At 42.9% G+C, this 16,162-nt stretch overlaps 1 protein-coding gene across 2 annotated transcripts in view; it reads right to left on the reverse strand.

The window, feature by feature from the left end:
• Window positions 1-16,162, reverse strand: part of TSPAN32 (tetraspanin 32) — a 254,676-nt gene that overhangs the window by 227,276 nt on the left and 11,238 nt on the right. The window contains exons 3-4 of one of the 2 annotated variants that reach the window (XM_068261621.1): window positions 14,537-14,634; window positions 8,029-8,103 (exon numbers count right to left, since the gene is read on the reverse strand). In XM_068261621.1, coding sequence (XP_068117722.1) covers window positions 8,029-8,103; window positions 14,537-14,634 — 173 coding nt within the window. The remainder of the gene's footprint in view (window positions 1-8,028; window positions 8,104-14,536; window positions 14,635-16,162) is intronic. The other variant, XM_068261622.1, reaches the window with a different exon arrangement.

The raw sequence follows: 16,162 nt of genomic DNA on the forward strand, positions 1-16,162 counted from the left end.
GATCGCTTAGGCTGCTCCCCTCTTATTACGCCCCTGCTGGAGAGCATGTTGGAGAAGCTACTGCTGGTCGTGTGTAATGCTGTGTAATGTGCTCTGTAGTAGATCTCAGTGGCACTTTCTTCTTTTAAATTTGATTTTGCGGTAAAAAGGGCTATTTTTGACAGACAATAGAAGGTACACCAGGTCCAATGCCAGCCACACACAACCTATTTGCAATCGCTCAATGGCACCTGAGATATGATAAAAGGATGGCAATTATGCAAAACCAAACTGGCAAGTTATGATCAATCGGCTAATTAAAATTGTAACATTGTAGTTAATGTAATTATTTTGTTTGTTGGGGTGGAAAATCTGAATAACTTTGTAGTTATCTTCTTGGTTTGAACATACTAAAATTATCTATTTGGACCATTTATGATGTGGCTAACTTCATTACATCCCATCTTACCCTCTGACCCTATGGTGACCTTCCGTCCAAAGGGTCATGTAACAAAGGTAGCGTCCCTTTCACAGGGGCACATAACAAAGGCAGCTGTTGTAACTGCTTTCTCCCCTATTGGTGCAGCCATCATACCCTTCCATAGCAAGTGCAGTCACCCTAACCCCCTCCTTCCCATACTTAGCAGGTGCACCCACCACCCCTAATACCAAGCACTGCAGCCACCATTCCTTCCAGCCAAACCAAGTGTGGCCAACATAACTTCACCATCATCATGTGTGGCTGGCATAACTCCTTCCATCCCATAACAAGTGTAGCTACCAAATAATATGTGTGTCTGCCTGACCCTTCCCTATCCCCAAATACACTCACCAGTCTGGCGCCCTCAGTCTCCAAACTCAGAGTAGTGCAGTGGAGCAGAATATATTTACCATCTCCAGGAAGGCTGACACCGGAACACTGGGAGCCATATGGAGGAACAGCACAGCAGGTAGTTGCACGGAAGAGAACAGAGCATGCAGCGTTGGAGCAGGTAATTTACTCTGCTTCACTGCACTATTTTGCATTTGCTGGGGCGCAGACAGGAGCTTCTAGGGCAACTATGTCGGGGTCAGCAATGCCAACATGTAAAATATAAAATAAAAATAAAAAGTATACCCCGGCCCCAATTATATAGATCATTCAAATGGCAGAGCACCGTACAGGCGGGCTCCAAATTCTCTGCGAAATACCAGCCTGCATGGGGTACAAGGGCTTAGTAGTGTTTAGTTTTTGAGGAGCGGGGAATCTTAAGCTATTCAATTGCTTAAGAAAATAAATCACTTAACATTTTTAAAGTTTCACCAAATGAATTGGGAAAAGAATACTTTATAGATTAACCACTTCCCTACTAAGGAGTTTTCCCCTTCTGTACCAGAGCAATCTTTACCTTTCAGTGCTCCTTCCACTAATTCGCCTATAACTTTATTATTACTTATCACAATGAAACGATCTATATCTTGATTTTTTGCCACCAATTAGGCTTTCCTCGGGTGGTACATTGTGCTAAGAATTATTTTATTCTAAATGCATGTGCAAATGCATGTGTGTGTATTTTTTCAGGAAGATATAAAACAAGTGGCAGTGATGCGGGTAGTTAGTTCAAGCAGAAATGATGGGACTTCATCACAAACCGTTGCAGGGTAGACCATAGCTAGTGCCCTGAGAATGTATTAATTTAGTTTTATGTTTTACAATTAAGTTAGTTAAAAAAATTCAACTACATGTAGAAGGTTAACATTAGTGATGGTCAAGTAGATTCAAATAACTTCACGTTGATGCAAATGTATGCAAATTGTATGCAGCTTGAAAATGAACCAATCACATTTTACCTCAACAGGATTTGATTGGTTCATTTTCAAGCTGCATACATTTGCACAAACAAATTGCATAAATTTGCATCAACACAAAGTTATTTGCATCCACTTGACCATCACTATTTAACATGTAACTCCTTCCTGAGTAAGAAGGAGTGGTCAGTTGTTGCAAAGGTATATTTTGGTGATGGTTGTTGTACTGTATATGACACACTTGATGAAGGGCTCCTTCTAAAACATGTTGTATGCAGATGCGCTATTAAAGTGAACTCAAGTTCATGCCATTGATGTGCCTCCTTCTGTTCAAAGTTGTGCAGTATTGGTTGGCAGGAGTGGTGTACCCGCAAGAGGGATAGGCACAATTCAATTCTCCCGACTGGATGGAGTTTTACAGAGCCAGTGGGTACAGGCAGACATTACGGAGTGTATATAGTCTTGTCTCGAACTGTCACTCAGAGGGGCTCATAATCTATTCCCTACCATAGTCATATGTCTATCCTAGTCTTGGGCCAATTTTGGGGGAAGCCAATTAACTAATCAGTATGGTTTTGGAATGTGGGAGAAAAACCAGAGCGCAATAAAAAGGGCTACAGCTCCTGGCAGTGGAATTTTGTTCTGTGGGGCTTTACTCACCTATTCCTATAGAGAAAGCGGTGGGCTCTCCACAAATCTGGACATCTCTGCTGAACAAGTAATCTTGCATATATTAGCACTTAGTTCAGTTCACTTTGTTAAATATCTGTAGATATTTGTTCATCAATGTCAATCGTTGGCTGATCTCTCGGTATGAGGCTATTGCACCAGTACTTAGATTCTCCTCAAGACACCTGTGAATACGTAAGTGGAGTGAGTGGTTTTGAGTGAGTGATGGCTGGGTGGAGACTAATGGAGGAGCATGTCGGTCAGGTGAGTCGCTACACTGCTGGAAACTCTGCAAGGGCCCCTGGGACCACAGTAAAGTTGGGGGGGGGGGAGAGACCTGGGTGGGTGGTGGCAGCTGGCTTGGGGCCCCTGGAGGACAGTGGAGGAAGTTGGTAGAAGTGCAGAACACCCTAATGCTGCTGGGGGGGGGGGGGGGGGGGGAGTGGTGTCTGTTCAGGGGGGGGGGGGACCCGGGATAATTTTGTCTGAGGGCCTTATTGTAACTAGAACTGGCCCTGGTTGGATGACGTTTGGAGTTGTCTTGGCTGCATTGTGCACTATTTGATGCCATTACCCTGCATATGGCCATATGTTTTGAATTGGTATTGTTTTTATATTAGTGCTTATTACTTGTGGGATTCAGTTAGCATTTAATCTTTTCTTCCCCTTAGTCTTCATCCCCCATACCTCCCCCCTTTACTTCCTGAAAAACCGCTGACATTAAAAAGACTCTATTCTTAATAATTCTATCTATATTTAAACTGAAAAGGAAAGCACAAAAAGTATACATCTATTTTTATTTCCTGATTTGACATTAATAGACTATTTTTAACAATTTTAGACCTGTCATCAAACCTGCCACCAACTATTTTTGAATGAAAAATACAACAAAGGAGATCCTGAACTGTTTGGCAACTGCAATCCTGTATCAGGCAAGAACGAGACAACGCTTTATTTTAAAGACAGGAGCGCTTATCTCCTCCGCTCCCAAATGTTTACAGAGTGTTGGTAAGAGAAGAGGCGATGTAAAACACAGTGGTGATTAACACATATAAAGGTGTTGCTGGCATCAAATTCTAACTCAGCATATCCTTTTCATAAAACAATAAAATGTACCAGTTTCTGCATTTGGTGTGCTGTCTTTTCACTCTTTTCAGGTAAATATGAGGTTTATATGATTTGTAAAAAAAAAAAAAAAAAACAACAACAACAATATATTACGTTTATATACACATGTTGTTTCTAAAATTAAGGATTAAACATCTTTACCAGGCCAGCCCAGATTTACTTCACCAGCCCTAACTCGCTGAACCCACATAGCACTCTGTATGAAGGGACTTTAGCCATTTATTCTGTTTATGTACAACCTGGGTCTTTGCAAGGGAGAATATTGTCCTGAAAATCCAAAGAATTGCAATAATCATAATTAAAGGTTAATTAGCACATTAACAGCACCTACTGCATAATTTATGCAATTCACACCTTATTTATTATGCTTAACAGCTATACTCATTTAGATGTTAAAATTGCTATCCATCCCTTTCTTAAAAGGAATACTGTACGGGGTCGGGGGAAAATGAGTTGAACTTACCCGGGGCTTCTAATTGTCCCCCACAGACGTCCTGTGCCTGCGCAGCCACTCACCGATGCTCTGGCCCCGCCTCCGGTTCACTTCTGGAATTTCAGACTTTAAAGTCAGAAAACCACTGCGCCTGCACGCCCGTGTCCTCGCTCCCGCTGATGTCACCAGGAGCACACGGTGCAGGCACAGACCATACTGGTGACATCAGAGGGAGCGAGGACACGGCAACGCAGGCGCAGAGGTTTTCAGACTTTAAAGTCTGAAATTTCAGAAGTGAACCGGAGGCGGGGCCAGAGCATCGGTGAGTGGCTGCGCAGGCACAGGACGTCTGTGGGGGACAATTAGAAGCCCTGGCTGGGTAAGTTCAACTCATTTTCCCCCGACCTCCCTACAGTATTCCTTTAATGGAACTAGCAGTTGTGTTGGCTGTTTTCATCACATTTGCTTTTACTCTCTCTTTTCTATTTTGCTGTGTATCTACTATCTCTATACTTCACTTGCTGTAGATTATTTCATTTGTACACCTACTGGGCAAACATTTCAAACTAGTAGTTGTGTAAAAATTCCATAGAGCACAGTGTGCCAAGATTAGCTCTGTGGGGTCCCTCTTCTACAGGTTTCACACTAGGAATTTGTCTAGTTTGCCTATGCCTAAAAACGATACAGCTCTCCACACAACACACACATATGCACACACACTACACACACAACATACACACATGTATACACATGTATACAAAAGCATGGTCATACAACCAACTTCCCATCAACACACACACACACTACACCACGCCCTTCCTTTCTCTCTCTCTCTCTATTTACCTTTTCCCTCTCATTCAATTTTCTCCTGTGCTCTGCTGCCCCTCACAGCGCTTTCAAGCAGGAATCATAAACAACGTATTAACCAGACAGCAATATCCACAGAGGCTTATTTATCATGTGGATCAATACACCAGTGCACAGTACTAGAAATAAAAAACTAATACATTTACTCTAGAATTAAACAAGCAATCCTCGTCTCCTGAAAATATGTGTTTGTTTCCCCTCAGTACCTAGATTTTTACAGAAGATATATGTTACATTATTATTTTTCAAATCTGATAAATGTAACTTAGCCACGGTGTAATTCAACCAACAACCTTCAGAAATTATTGCTGTATATGGGTGTTGCTTGGTTCTAACAGTCGTACGTGGCTTTTCCAGCATCAGCCCATGTGGGCCGGACCTCTGCATTGGGCACCGCCACCGCCGCTACCAGGGAGGGCAGGGAGCAACCTAGAACACAGGCAAGTTCATCCCAACCCTCCATGCAGGCTGCAGATAGACGTGAGGCTGGATCCCTGATGTTGTTCCAATTGGACCTCTGTACCTCCAGGCCTCTTTCCCCCGCTGCCAATGTTGTCGCTGCCACCCAGCTGAGCCGAGGTGGCCGGGCCACCACCATCTTCTCCCCAGTAGACCCTCCATCTCTGAACTTGCTGTGGTGATCCCCGGCCGCTGGACCAGCTCCACTGGTCTGTCCAACTGCATAGAACTGTGCGACCACCTGCTCCACTGTGGGTCCCCACATGAATCAGCCAATTGCTCCAGCATCTCATACTGGCATCAGTAGGTCCTTCCACATGAAGGTCAACACCGGACCTAGCAGCCGTAGACCCATCACAGCCACAAGCCAGTCATCAGGGACACTATCTGGCCAGGTGTACACTGCAATCCCGAGGGGTCTCACACTCATGGCTTTTTCACCTTCTGTCTCTTTTAGCTTTCCTTCTCTCCCTTTCCTCTCTTCTCTCTCTCTCCCTTCCCGGGATAGACTGGGGGACATCTGATTCAAGGTATCGCTGCAGAAGCGTTTTGAGTGCCTAGATGGCAGCGGATTTCCCCTTGGTCCTTTCCCCTGGGTCCATCTTTCTGCAAGCTCCTCTACCTATACCTTACACTCTGTAATCTATGCCTATATAAGCTTTGAACCTACTGTAGGTATCTATTGTATGTATCTGCAGACACTGTATGTATCTACTGTATATCAAATGTACCTACTGTATGCTACATGTACTTTTTTCTTTTGTTAATGTACCATCACCGACCCTGTTTGTGCCAAAATCAATTCCGGGTACAACTCGCATTGTACTTGGCGAAATAAATACATTCTGATTCTGATGTAAGAAATCTAAACAATAGCAGGGGCAGTACGTATATCGGCTCTCCTCCTCTTCAACATATTGGGGGGGGGGGGGGGGGGGGTGATTTCAGACTGCCAAGGAGAAGAGGGGACTGAGTGAGAAGTAGTAATAAGCAGAAAATTCTTCCAACATCCAAATTTCACTTACCCAAGAAGTAAAAAAAAACAAAAAAACGCAAAACAGTAAAAGCCAAAAGCTACCGATCAATCATCCTGTAGCTAGTTTATTAATCAGCAGTTAAAAGGTTTAAAGCACACCTGAGTGTAACAAACATGGAAGAGACAGCTGCGGTGAACAGCGATACCACCGCAGCTGCCTCCATCTCCCTGCCTGGCGATCTGTCCGTGCCTCGGGCGTCTAGCACGCCGAGGACAGGTTTGTCAGCAGCACATAGGGGGTCGCATTGTTGCGTGCGTGCACGCACAGACAGGAACTTTATGCGGGGAGGAGGCGCGTCAGCTGACCGGCCGGTCGGCTGACGTCAGAGGAGACGCTCGCCGCTCCTCATTGGTTGGTGGGAGTGGGCGTGCCGGAGGGGTCTCCTCTGCTTCTTAAGCCTTGCCGAATCACTGGCAACTTGTCTGCTGTTGCGAATACTTTGTGTTAGCGCTCAGACTTTAGATAGATCCGGTGTGCTTTGATCCGGGAGGAAACCGGGGATTTCACACAGAGATAAGAATTGTTTGATAGCTATAATTATAAGTGAGATACTGTATATTATCTATGTATGACTCTGGCTCGTTCTGACTACTCTTCCGCTCAGTGATTCTGTACTTCTGCCCATCTGATCTTGCTGCCGACTCTGCCTGTTAAAACCTTCTTGCCTTTGCCTTCTGATTTGGTACTGTATCTGTCTGTCTGTTGCCAACTCAATTAGTCTGACCACTCTACTCTCACCAGAGGGCCCTTGTCTCTGGTGAGGGGCTCTGTACTGATAGTACCCACCAGCTCCTCTGGTGAGGTATAGCTAAACCTATCAGTACTACTGTTGCACCAAGCACTATACTTTGCTAGTAGCTATCACATTAGCTGTCTGGTATACTTGTATTATTGGTGATTCTGCAGATCACCATATAATCGTGTATATATCTGTATTATAGGTGGTACTGCAGATCACCTAATAATCAGAACTCTGTTACTTGCTGACACATATCGTTACACTGAGACTTTAAAAAGAGAAAGTCTCATAGAGGGAAGCCTCTGGAATCTTCAGAGACTTCCCACATGCTCTTTGAGACCATTGATCCAGCACTGGGGCCCTCTGAATCTCATGTAGGTGCAGGATGTCTCACACCTGCACAGTGGCACGGGCCGCTCAAACTCAGCAAAAAAGCCAGGCTTTGTGCTACTGTGTAGGCACGAGCGTGCGACCACACTTGCTAATGGTTGAGGCTCGCACACTCCTCTTGACAAGCCCTTGCCCAGGAGGCTTGGGGGATCCTAGAGTAGAGGTTACCCTGTATTGAAGTAGCTATCTAAATGGGGTACTTGCATGCTAGGAGAATTGCATGCGAGGAGGCATCACGTTGTTGTTGCCCATGCTCTGGGAACCAATCATTTGCTGCAAAAGGGACTTTTTTTTTTTAAGATTACAAAAGTGACTGTTTTTCTCTGTTTTCTCTGTTTACTTGCATGAATAAAGAGTGATGGTGAACTGGAAGCTTAAACCTAATTAACAATTGTTTACATGTAAATCTGTTGATAAAACAAATATTGAGGTTCTAGCTATCTTATATGTTTATTCAGGTGCTATATGCATATGGTGAGTACCATGTATTATACAATAAGAAAATGAGAAGCATGATATCTACATAGCGATTTGTCTACCTGACTTTCACATTCTTGCGTCCAGGTTATTCCTGCCATTAATATACAGAACAGGAAGCCAAACCCAACAAATGCCTGCAGAAAAGGAAAAAGGATTTGATAAAAATAGCATTCAGCATTTGGTTCAAGATTTCTCAAGATAACCATAAAGTCAAATAGTATATGCTAATGACACCTAGTGGCCAAGTATGGCATTACATGTTTGCATTATTGTATTATTTGTTGTGTAACAATATTTTGGATGCGATTTTATTGACTGACCCAAAAGAATGAGAGAGCAGGCTTCCCAACCCATGCCTGATGAAGAATTAAAGGGTCTGAAAATCTGCATTTTCAATGTATTAAATTAGCCAACAGATGGTATTAGCTAAACTTTAAAGTTCATGCTAGGACTGCATTATCTAGTAGTACATAGTGTGTATTAGGAAAACAATGACAATGAGATTATCCCTTTATGACTGTCATTCAATCTGAGCTAAGCAGAAAGTGCCTATATATATGTACTGTGCGTATGTATATATATATATATATATATATATATATATATATATATATATATATATATATATATATATTACTTTCTAAATATCTGTCACCCAAAATGATCATCAATGATCATTGCAGGTGAACATCTTGTTGGGAGTACAAGTGTCAACAATAGTGACAGCTCCTTCCTCAGTGATTCGCTGAGATGGATAGTAAGTAGCCAATTGCTTCAGCTGGAGATCACAGGGGGGCACCTCTTGCTCACCCCCCCTCCCCCCTTCTGTGATGTTTAGCCTAGGCTGTTTAGCTACGCAATAAAGAAAAACATGCTAATTGAGTTAAAAAGAGTAGGAAATCCAAATATAGCACTATGCAGAAGTACTACAGTTTTTCGGGCTTAAAATCACGCAACTGTTGCAAAGGATTCTGGGGTCCTGTAAGCCTGAGTAAAATTTAATGCATTGCAAAAAAAAAAAAAAAAAAAACTTTTTGAGCTACTGATATAATAACACAGCCTATGAGAGATTCACGCTAAATGGTTGAATATATTAGTTGCATTTTTGCCAGGCAGGGATTTATTCAACAGGATTTACTTGTATGTAGTTACATATCATTTAAAGAGGTCACATCTCCTGTAGTATACTGTGGTGTATTGCAACTCATTGAGCTTCACTGTTACCAAATTAAACGGATTACTTTAGTAATCATCCCGTCGATTCATGTGAAAAACCATCAGTTTTTACATAAATGTGAACCAGGATACTAAAGTAGAAGGCCAGAAGAGGGCAGCAATGGCTTTACAGAAGCTGCCTAGAGGGATGTGATGTTCAGTGACTCATTCAAGGTGCACACCGTGTCCAGGTCTCTGTTATCCATTCTTTTAAAAAATGGATTGCAAAGGAAACACAGTTGATCAGTATTCACATTTTTTTAGTCATGCCAAGCCTTTGATGCCCCATATATGAAAGAACATACAGCAATCTGGTGTATTAAAGAAAAACCTGATGGCTGTGAAACGGGGAGAATTTTATTAAAAACTGGTACATGGGTGGAGAGTACACAGGGGATTGAATCATGTCATTCACCTTCAGCACAGCGGCCTCAATTCATGCTGGTGATAATAAGGCAAGTGGACATTTATATTCACACATGTATCGGTATTTTAAAGGGACAATGAAGCAAAAACAAACTTATGATATAATGAATTGTACGTGTAGTACGGATAATTCGTAGAACATTAGCAGCAAAGAAGAGAGTCTCATATTTTTATTTTCAGTTATACAGTTTTTTTGGTAACATTGCATCATTCTCTATTATTTGCAGTTTAAAAACTACACTCTGCATTTTAAACTATAAAAAAAACAGAGCAGAGCTAATGACGCCTTGAACTTATCTGAAGTTGTATTTCATTGTTTCTTTGTTGTTTCTTTGATGTATAATGCTTCAGAAAATAGAAGTGCTCTCTGATTAAATTGGTCACAGAGCACAGAGAAGCTCTTTTGCATAGAAGACAAGTGAAGTTTCTTAACTCTTCCAGTACTGGAAACAATATGAGACTCATATCCGTGCTACTAATATTCTATTTCTTAGCTGTACTACACATACAATCCATTATATCATAAGTTTACTTTCAGTTCAGATTCCCTTTAAGTGTTAATTCACTACAGAAGCTTGCCTTATTAAGATGTAGTGATCTATTTTCATAGTGAAGTCAAGTATTGTCTTATCACTTCAGTCCTTAACTTATCACCTCTGTCGTTATTTTCACATGCGGTAGATAGGGAGGGGAGAAGAACACACAGCAAGGATGTAGCTCCACCCCTCCTGCTGCCAGGACGATTATGTAATGATCTGCTCAGCTGTCTGCACAGGCAGACAGCTGTTTGACCGTTCTTTAGGTCTGAATGCTGCAGGTCTCTGGAAAAGAGACCTGTCTTAACTTTGCAAGTTTCAGAGTTGCTCTGCTGGTTAGGAATTTGCATCCACTTGTCATGCAAATTGCTTAGCTGCTTCCTTTGATGGCTTTCAGTATAAATGCCTTTTGCTCCCAGAATTCCTTGCTGGTCATGATGGTTTGTTCCTGCTAACTCACCTGGAGTATCAGCCTTTGCTATTGTTTCAGTATATAGAAGAGAGCGGGTTGGCACTATGGTGTAGCAAGATTGCTATAGTATCCCTTCAGGTATCCCCTTTCCAGCAAAGCGTGCTCTGGTGAAAGATATATGCATAGTGGCAGGAGAGATAAACAGGCAAGAGAAACCGGCACTGCTAGTAAGCTGTCTTTATTCTTGGCTTCATGCATAAAAGCATACATGCAAAGGCAAAGCTGGCTTGCATATTAGGTAGGTATAAGTAGAAGTGGGGTACCTGGTGGTGCGGTGGGTGCTGGGTCGTTAAGCCTGACGGCCGTTTCGCGCACGTCTGCGCATCTACAGAGGCTGCAAAACACTTTTCTATTGTTTGCTAAAGATTATTTTAGAGTAATTCCTTGGAACTGCACTAGGCATCCCTTCTAGCGTAGTCAGGTTGTATTATCTGTTTTGCCTTGTACTGTCTATCTGTTGCGATTTTCTTGTCACCAGCGGCGGTCGACAGGAAATCGTTCTGTCTGTAGGGGTGCAAGCCAGAGCAGCGGTTGCTACTGGTTGCTCCATCTGTTTGTCTGTCTGGATCGCATTCGCCCTAGCGGTAGGGGCGGTGGTTCCTTCTGTACTCCATCTTAGGGGTGTAAGCCAGAGCAGCGGTTGCTATTGGTTTCTTCATCTGTTTGTCTGTCTGGATCGCATCCGCTCTAGCGGTAGTGGTGGTGGTTCCTTCTGTGCTCTGTCTGGGAGTGTAGGCCAGAGCTGCGGTTGCTGCTGGCTACTTCCTCTCTCTGTCTTGTCTGGTACGAACGCTTGCTGTAGGCTCGGTGAGGTAACCGTTTAGCAAGCGTTCGTGTTCTCTATTTCGTGTTTGTGTTACAATGGTTAGTTAGGGTGGCACGCTTATCACTGGGTGCCTAACTCGTGATGATCGTGTCTTTAACGCGTTCACTGTTGCGAATGAGTGCGGAGTTCGCGTTTAGCTAGCGTTTGTTATTTTCTTTGACGTTCTGATCATTGTTATTTGCTATGTCTTTTTTGCTACACTTGTGCTCTGTCTAACTTGGTCTTGTGTCACTATTGGCAATCGCCACTCTTGCGATTGCGTTCCCACTTAGATTCCGCTGTTGTGTGTTCACCGTCGCTGGGTGGCGACTAGGTTGGTGGACACACATACATTGGCAATCGCCACTCTTGCAATTGCGTTTCCACTTTGTTTCCGCTGTTGTGTGTTCACCGTCACTGGGTGAGGACTAGATTGGTGGACACACATACATTCTGTCTCTGTGCTCACTTTTTCTCTACAGGTGCTTTGCACCAAAGCTGGGTTCTGTCGTTTTACATGCTTGTGGAAAACTCCCGCAGTGTCAGCGCACATCTTGTGCGCTGACCACGGTGATAGTTCCACAATCATTACAGAATACAGCTAGCATGTATAGGACAGTGAAGGGTTTACTAATGTGCTATTAATATCACTCTAATATTTAAGGACATACACTGCAGCAGATGTACTAAAATTACATGATTTCTCCAACCAATCAGAAGCACATTTCTTATGGAATATGGAAGGCAGGTAAAATTATAGACAGAAACAGAGAAAATGTCTTTCATGCATTGGACCTGTTATATAATCAAAGAACAAATTATTTACCCTTAGAGACAATAGGAATCCTTCACACAACAAGTGTGCATTGTTGAAAATCCCTCAGTGTAATTCAGTGTTGTTGATCAAGTCTGTTTAAATGTTTGCTATTTTTTGAAGGAGATACGTATTGATATTGTGTGACCTCTCATGTAAGCTACAATGCATTGTTTATATGGGTCTTTGCTATTGTGTATGTAAATATAATGACAAACTAGTCATGGAGAAAGGCCCAACTGGAGAAAGCCTCAGGTGAGTAAAGCTTTTTTTTTGTGCCTGACAACTCCTTTAAGCAGCTGATTGGGCTGTAAAATCTTGCATTCACTGACTGTCAATATATACCCTGTTTTTAAATACATAAATCAGAACATTAACGTTGTACTTAGGGTGTGCTACGTTATTGTTCTCCTGCGCAGAAAGATCACACACATGGGCAACTTGGGAAATTAAGGGTGGAGCTAAAAAAGGCGAGTTCTATCAGACAGCCAGGGATGAAGAGAGAGAGGCTGTGGCTGTGTGTGCGTGGCAGGGTCTGTATGTGTGTGTGTGTGTGTGTGTGTGTGTGTGTGTGTGTGTGTGTGTGTGTGTGTGTGTGTGTGTGTGGATTTCTGTGTGAGCGTGTGTGTGGATTTCTGTGTGTGTGTGTGTGTGTGTTTGTCTGTGTTTATATATACTTGGTGTCTGTCTCTCTCTCCCTCTCTGTGTGCCTGCTGTGTATATTTCTCCCTATGCAGAGTCCCTTTCTGCATGACCTAGTAAAAAATAAAGCAGACAGCTCAGAATGCTTCACTTTACATTGCAGTCTGTAATAACACTCCACTTAACGACAGCTCAGGCCAGGTGATAACTCCTCACACACTTTAAAGTTGTTATCACTTGCATCCCTCTCTGTGAATTAACAGCCTTTCTTTAACTTTAGAATCTGTCGTTATTTTAAGGATTGAAACCTTAACTTTAGAAATCTCTCCTTAACTTAAAGACAGAATTCTTAACTTTAGGTTTGCCTAAGGTAAATTGTTTAGTGAATACTACATGCTTTACCACCATGGTGATAACAGTAAAAACAGCACAGAAACATTATTAAAGGCAGGAGATGAGGTTAGTGAATTGTGGCCACTTCTACTTCCCTGGCTGCTGTGCCTGGACTTGTATAGCTCACAACTGCCCCTATATTGGAAGCACAGTTCTTCATGGAAGCAAAGCCCCCCGTCTCTTTTTACTTTTCTAATGACCTTCTTTTTGACCTTGTATTGCATTGCCCTGCTGGGAAAAACAACTAATTATATTGTGCTAACGTTTATACCTAATCTCTAAATCATTCATATTGCTAATATACAGGAGGATTACTGAATGTCCCAGTGTGACTTGAAAAGTGAATCTCTGCCCATTGCTCACGAGTCATGATTTCTTCATGGAGTGAATGGCTGCATGTGTGACTGCATGTGTGGCTGCATGTGTGACTGGAGGTGTGATGAACGTGTGAGTGGAAGTGTGAAAGTGTTACTGGAGGTGTGATATAAGTGTGACTGGAAGGAGGTATGATATAGTAAACGTGTGACTGGAAGTGTGATGAAGACAGTTGGAGGTATGATAAACGTGTGACTGGAGGTGTGATAATGGAGCTGTGAATGTGTGAATTGTTTTGGTTGCTGGGGAGGCTATTACGTAGTTAAAGTGCCAACTATTGGGATTTCGCCCCCCTTCCCCCAGGGATACTTGGGTTTGACTCCAGTAGTAAAGATGATGAATAAAGAAAGTATGAACTTCATTCCTCCCTCCCTCTCCATGGGCCCTCCTCATGCGCCTCCCTCGATGCAGTAAAGCGCAGTGGTGCAGCTCAAGCAAGTCTCACCTAATCCTGATCGTGTCTCTGTCCATCCTTAGGACCAGCCGACCACTTTCTGCCCACTCTGTCTCTGCACATCCTGTTAAACATACAAGAGAACAGGAAGTAGCGAGCAGCTGGCTGGTGGAGGGAGGGTGGAATAAAGTTGGCTGTGGGAGGGAGAAATTAAGTCAGCCCCCTCCCTGTTTCCCCAGACTTCCCCACTGCCAATTGGCCAATTCATCTCACTTTAAGTGAAGTGCTAGGTTGCAATGTGCAGTGTTTTACTGCTAAAACCTCCCTTTTATTGCTGTGTGTGTATGAGATGCATACTGTAGAGTAGTGTGGAACAAGATGCAGATGCAGAAAAATTGTGGAAAAATTGCATTGTAAAATCACAACGAAATTCCATTGCGATTTGCGGTATAAAACAGCCCTAACACAAATTCTTGAAAGTTTCTAACCACTTACAGTTGCCATAAGTTGCTGAGACTCTCGCAGAACAGACACAGAGCTGATCAGGACAGTGAGAAGGAGTAGTGAGCAAACAATGCTGCCAAACAGGACCACTGAGGAGAGACAAGGGAAAGGTTTGACGATTTTGTACTTCTCCATGACACAGAGACAAATAGCTACTGTAGGCTAGATTACACTATGTACTAGTAAAACAATGTTATTTAGGCATGTACTGTACAAACCTCCCAAGATTTTGAGATAAGAAGGAGGGACACACCCCATGCAACACCTCTAACCCACCACACCTCTCATCATGCATATCACAAAGAATTCAGAAGCATCAGATGTATTTTTTTTTATTCACACCACACTGGTCCTTTCTATCATCAGTAGTTTTGCTTCATTTTAAAGTTTGAACATATGAAATATATCAATGTACATTATGGGAATTTAGTTAAACACATTTTTCAGTAGAAAAGTACATACCTGTATATTTACACAGACCTGTACATCAGTCCTGAAAGAGGATCAAATGAGGAAGAGAGAGGGATAGAGGGTCATGGCTCCCAAAGAGGGGCTGTACCTCCAAAAAAGGGACAGTTGGGAGCCATGCTTGTAGAATATAATAGACATAGTTAAAGGACATCCAAGATAAACATTTATATCTGTCCTCATTCTCCTAAAAATTACTTTTTTAGATTTCCCACAGTTTTATTTTATATTTAAATCTAGTTGTTAGGTTTCTACTGTTTCATTGTCTCTGTCCAATGACACCTTAAAGTGAACCTTAAGCCAAAAAAAAAAAAAGAGTTTTACTCACCTGGGGCTTCCAATAGCCCCCTGCAGCTGTCCGGTGCCCTCGCCGTGTCCCTCCGATCCTCCAGTCCTCGCCGTCAGGACCCGACTGGCTGGGAACGCGAGTAATTATTCGCGTTCCCAGCCACAATAGCTCCCTCTATGCTGCTATAGCAGCATAGAGGGCTGCTATAGCAGTATAGAGGGAGCTATTGTGGCTGGGAACGCGAATAATCACTCACGTTCCCAGCCTGTCGGGTCCTGACGGCGAAACCGGAAGTGACTGCCGGCGGGGACAGGAGGATCGGGGGGAAATGGCGAGGGCACCGGACAGCTGCAGGGGGCTATTGGAAGCCCCAGGTGAGTAAAACTCTTTTTTTTTTTTTTTGGCTTAAGGTTCACTTTAAGGTCATTTTTTGGGGGGGGGGGGGCTTAAGGATCGCTTTAATGACGTATGCTAAAGCTCAAATCTATGAATTATTGATCCTTTTTATCTCTCCTGCTCTCAGAAGCCATTTACTAACAGGAAAGTGTTTTATGGCTGTAGATACTTATTAATGAGGGTTATGCTATAGTCTGACCCAGTCCGACCTAGTACCAACCCAGATAGAAACTGTCATTTGCATACCTGATGTTTAAATAAGAAACACAGAGAGCCCAATATAGTGTAGTATGTATTGGAAACCGTGGACAAATGTAAGTATGAGATGAATACACTCACAAACATGGGTTACCTTCTAGGCAACCACTGTATAGGCAGGTGAGGAGATTAGACCTGTCCTCACTCAGGATTAAGATGCCGCTCTCTGTAGATCAGAAAAGTAGGAGTAGGTCACCCTTCCACCA

This window comes from Hyperolius riggenbachi, chromosome 11 (assembly GCF_040937935.1).
Source record: "Hyperolius riggenbachi isolate aHypRig1 chromosome 11, aHypRig1.pri, whole genome shotgun sequence".
Lineage (NCBI taxonomy): Eukaryota > Metazoa > Chordata > Amphibia > Anura > Hyperoliidae > Hyperolius > Hyperolius riggenbachi.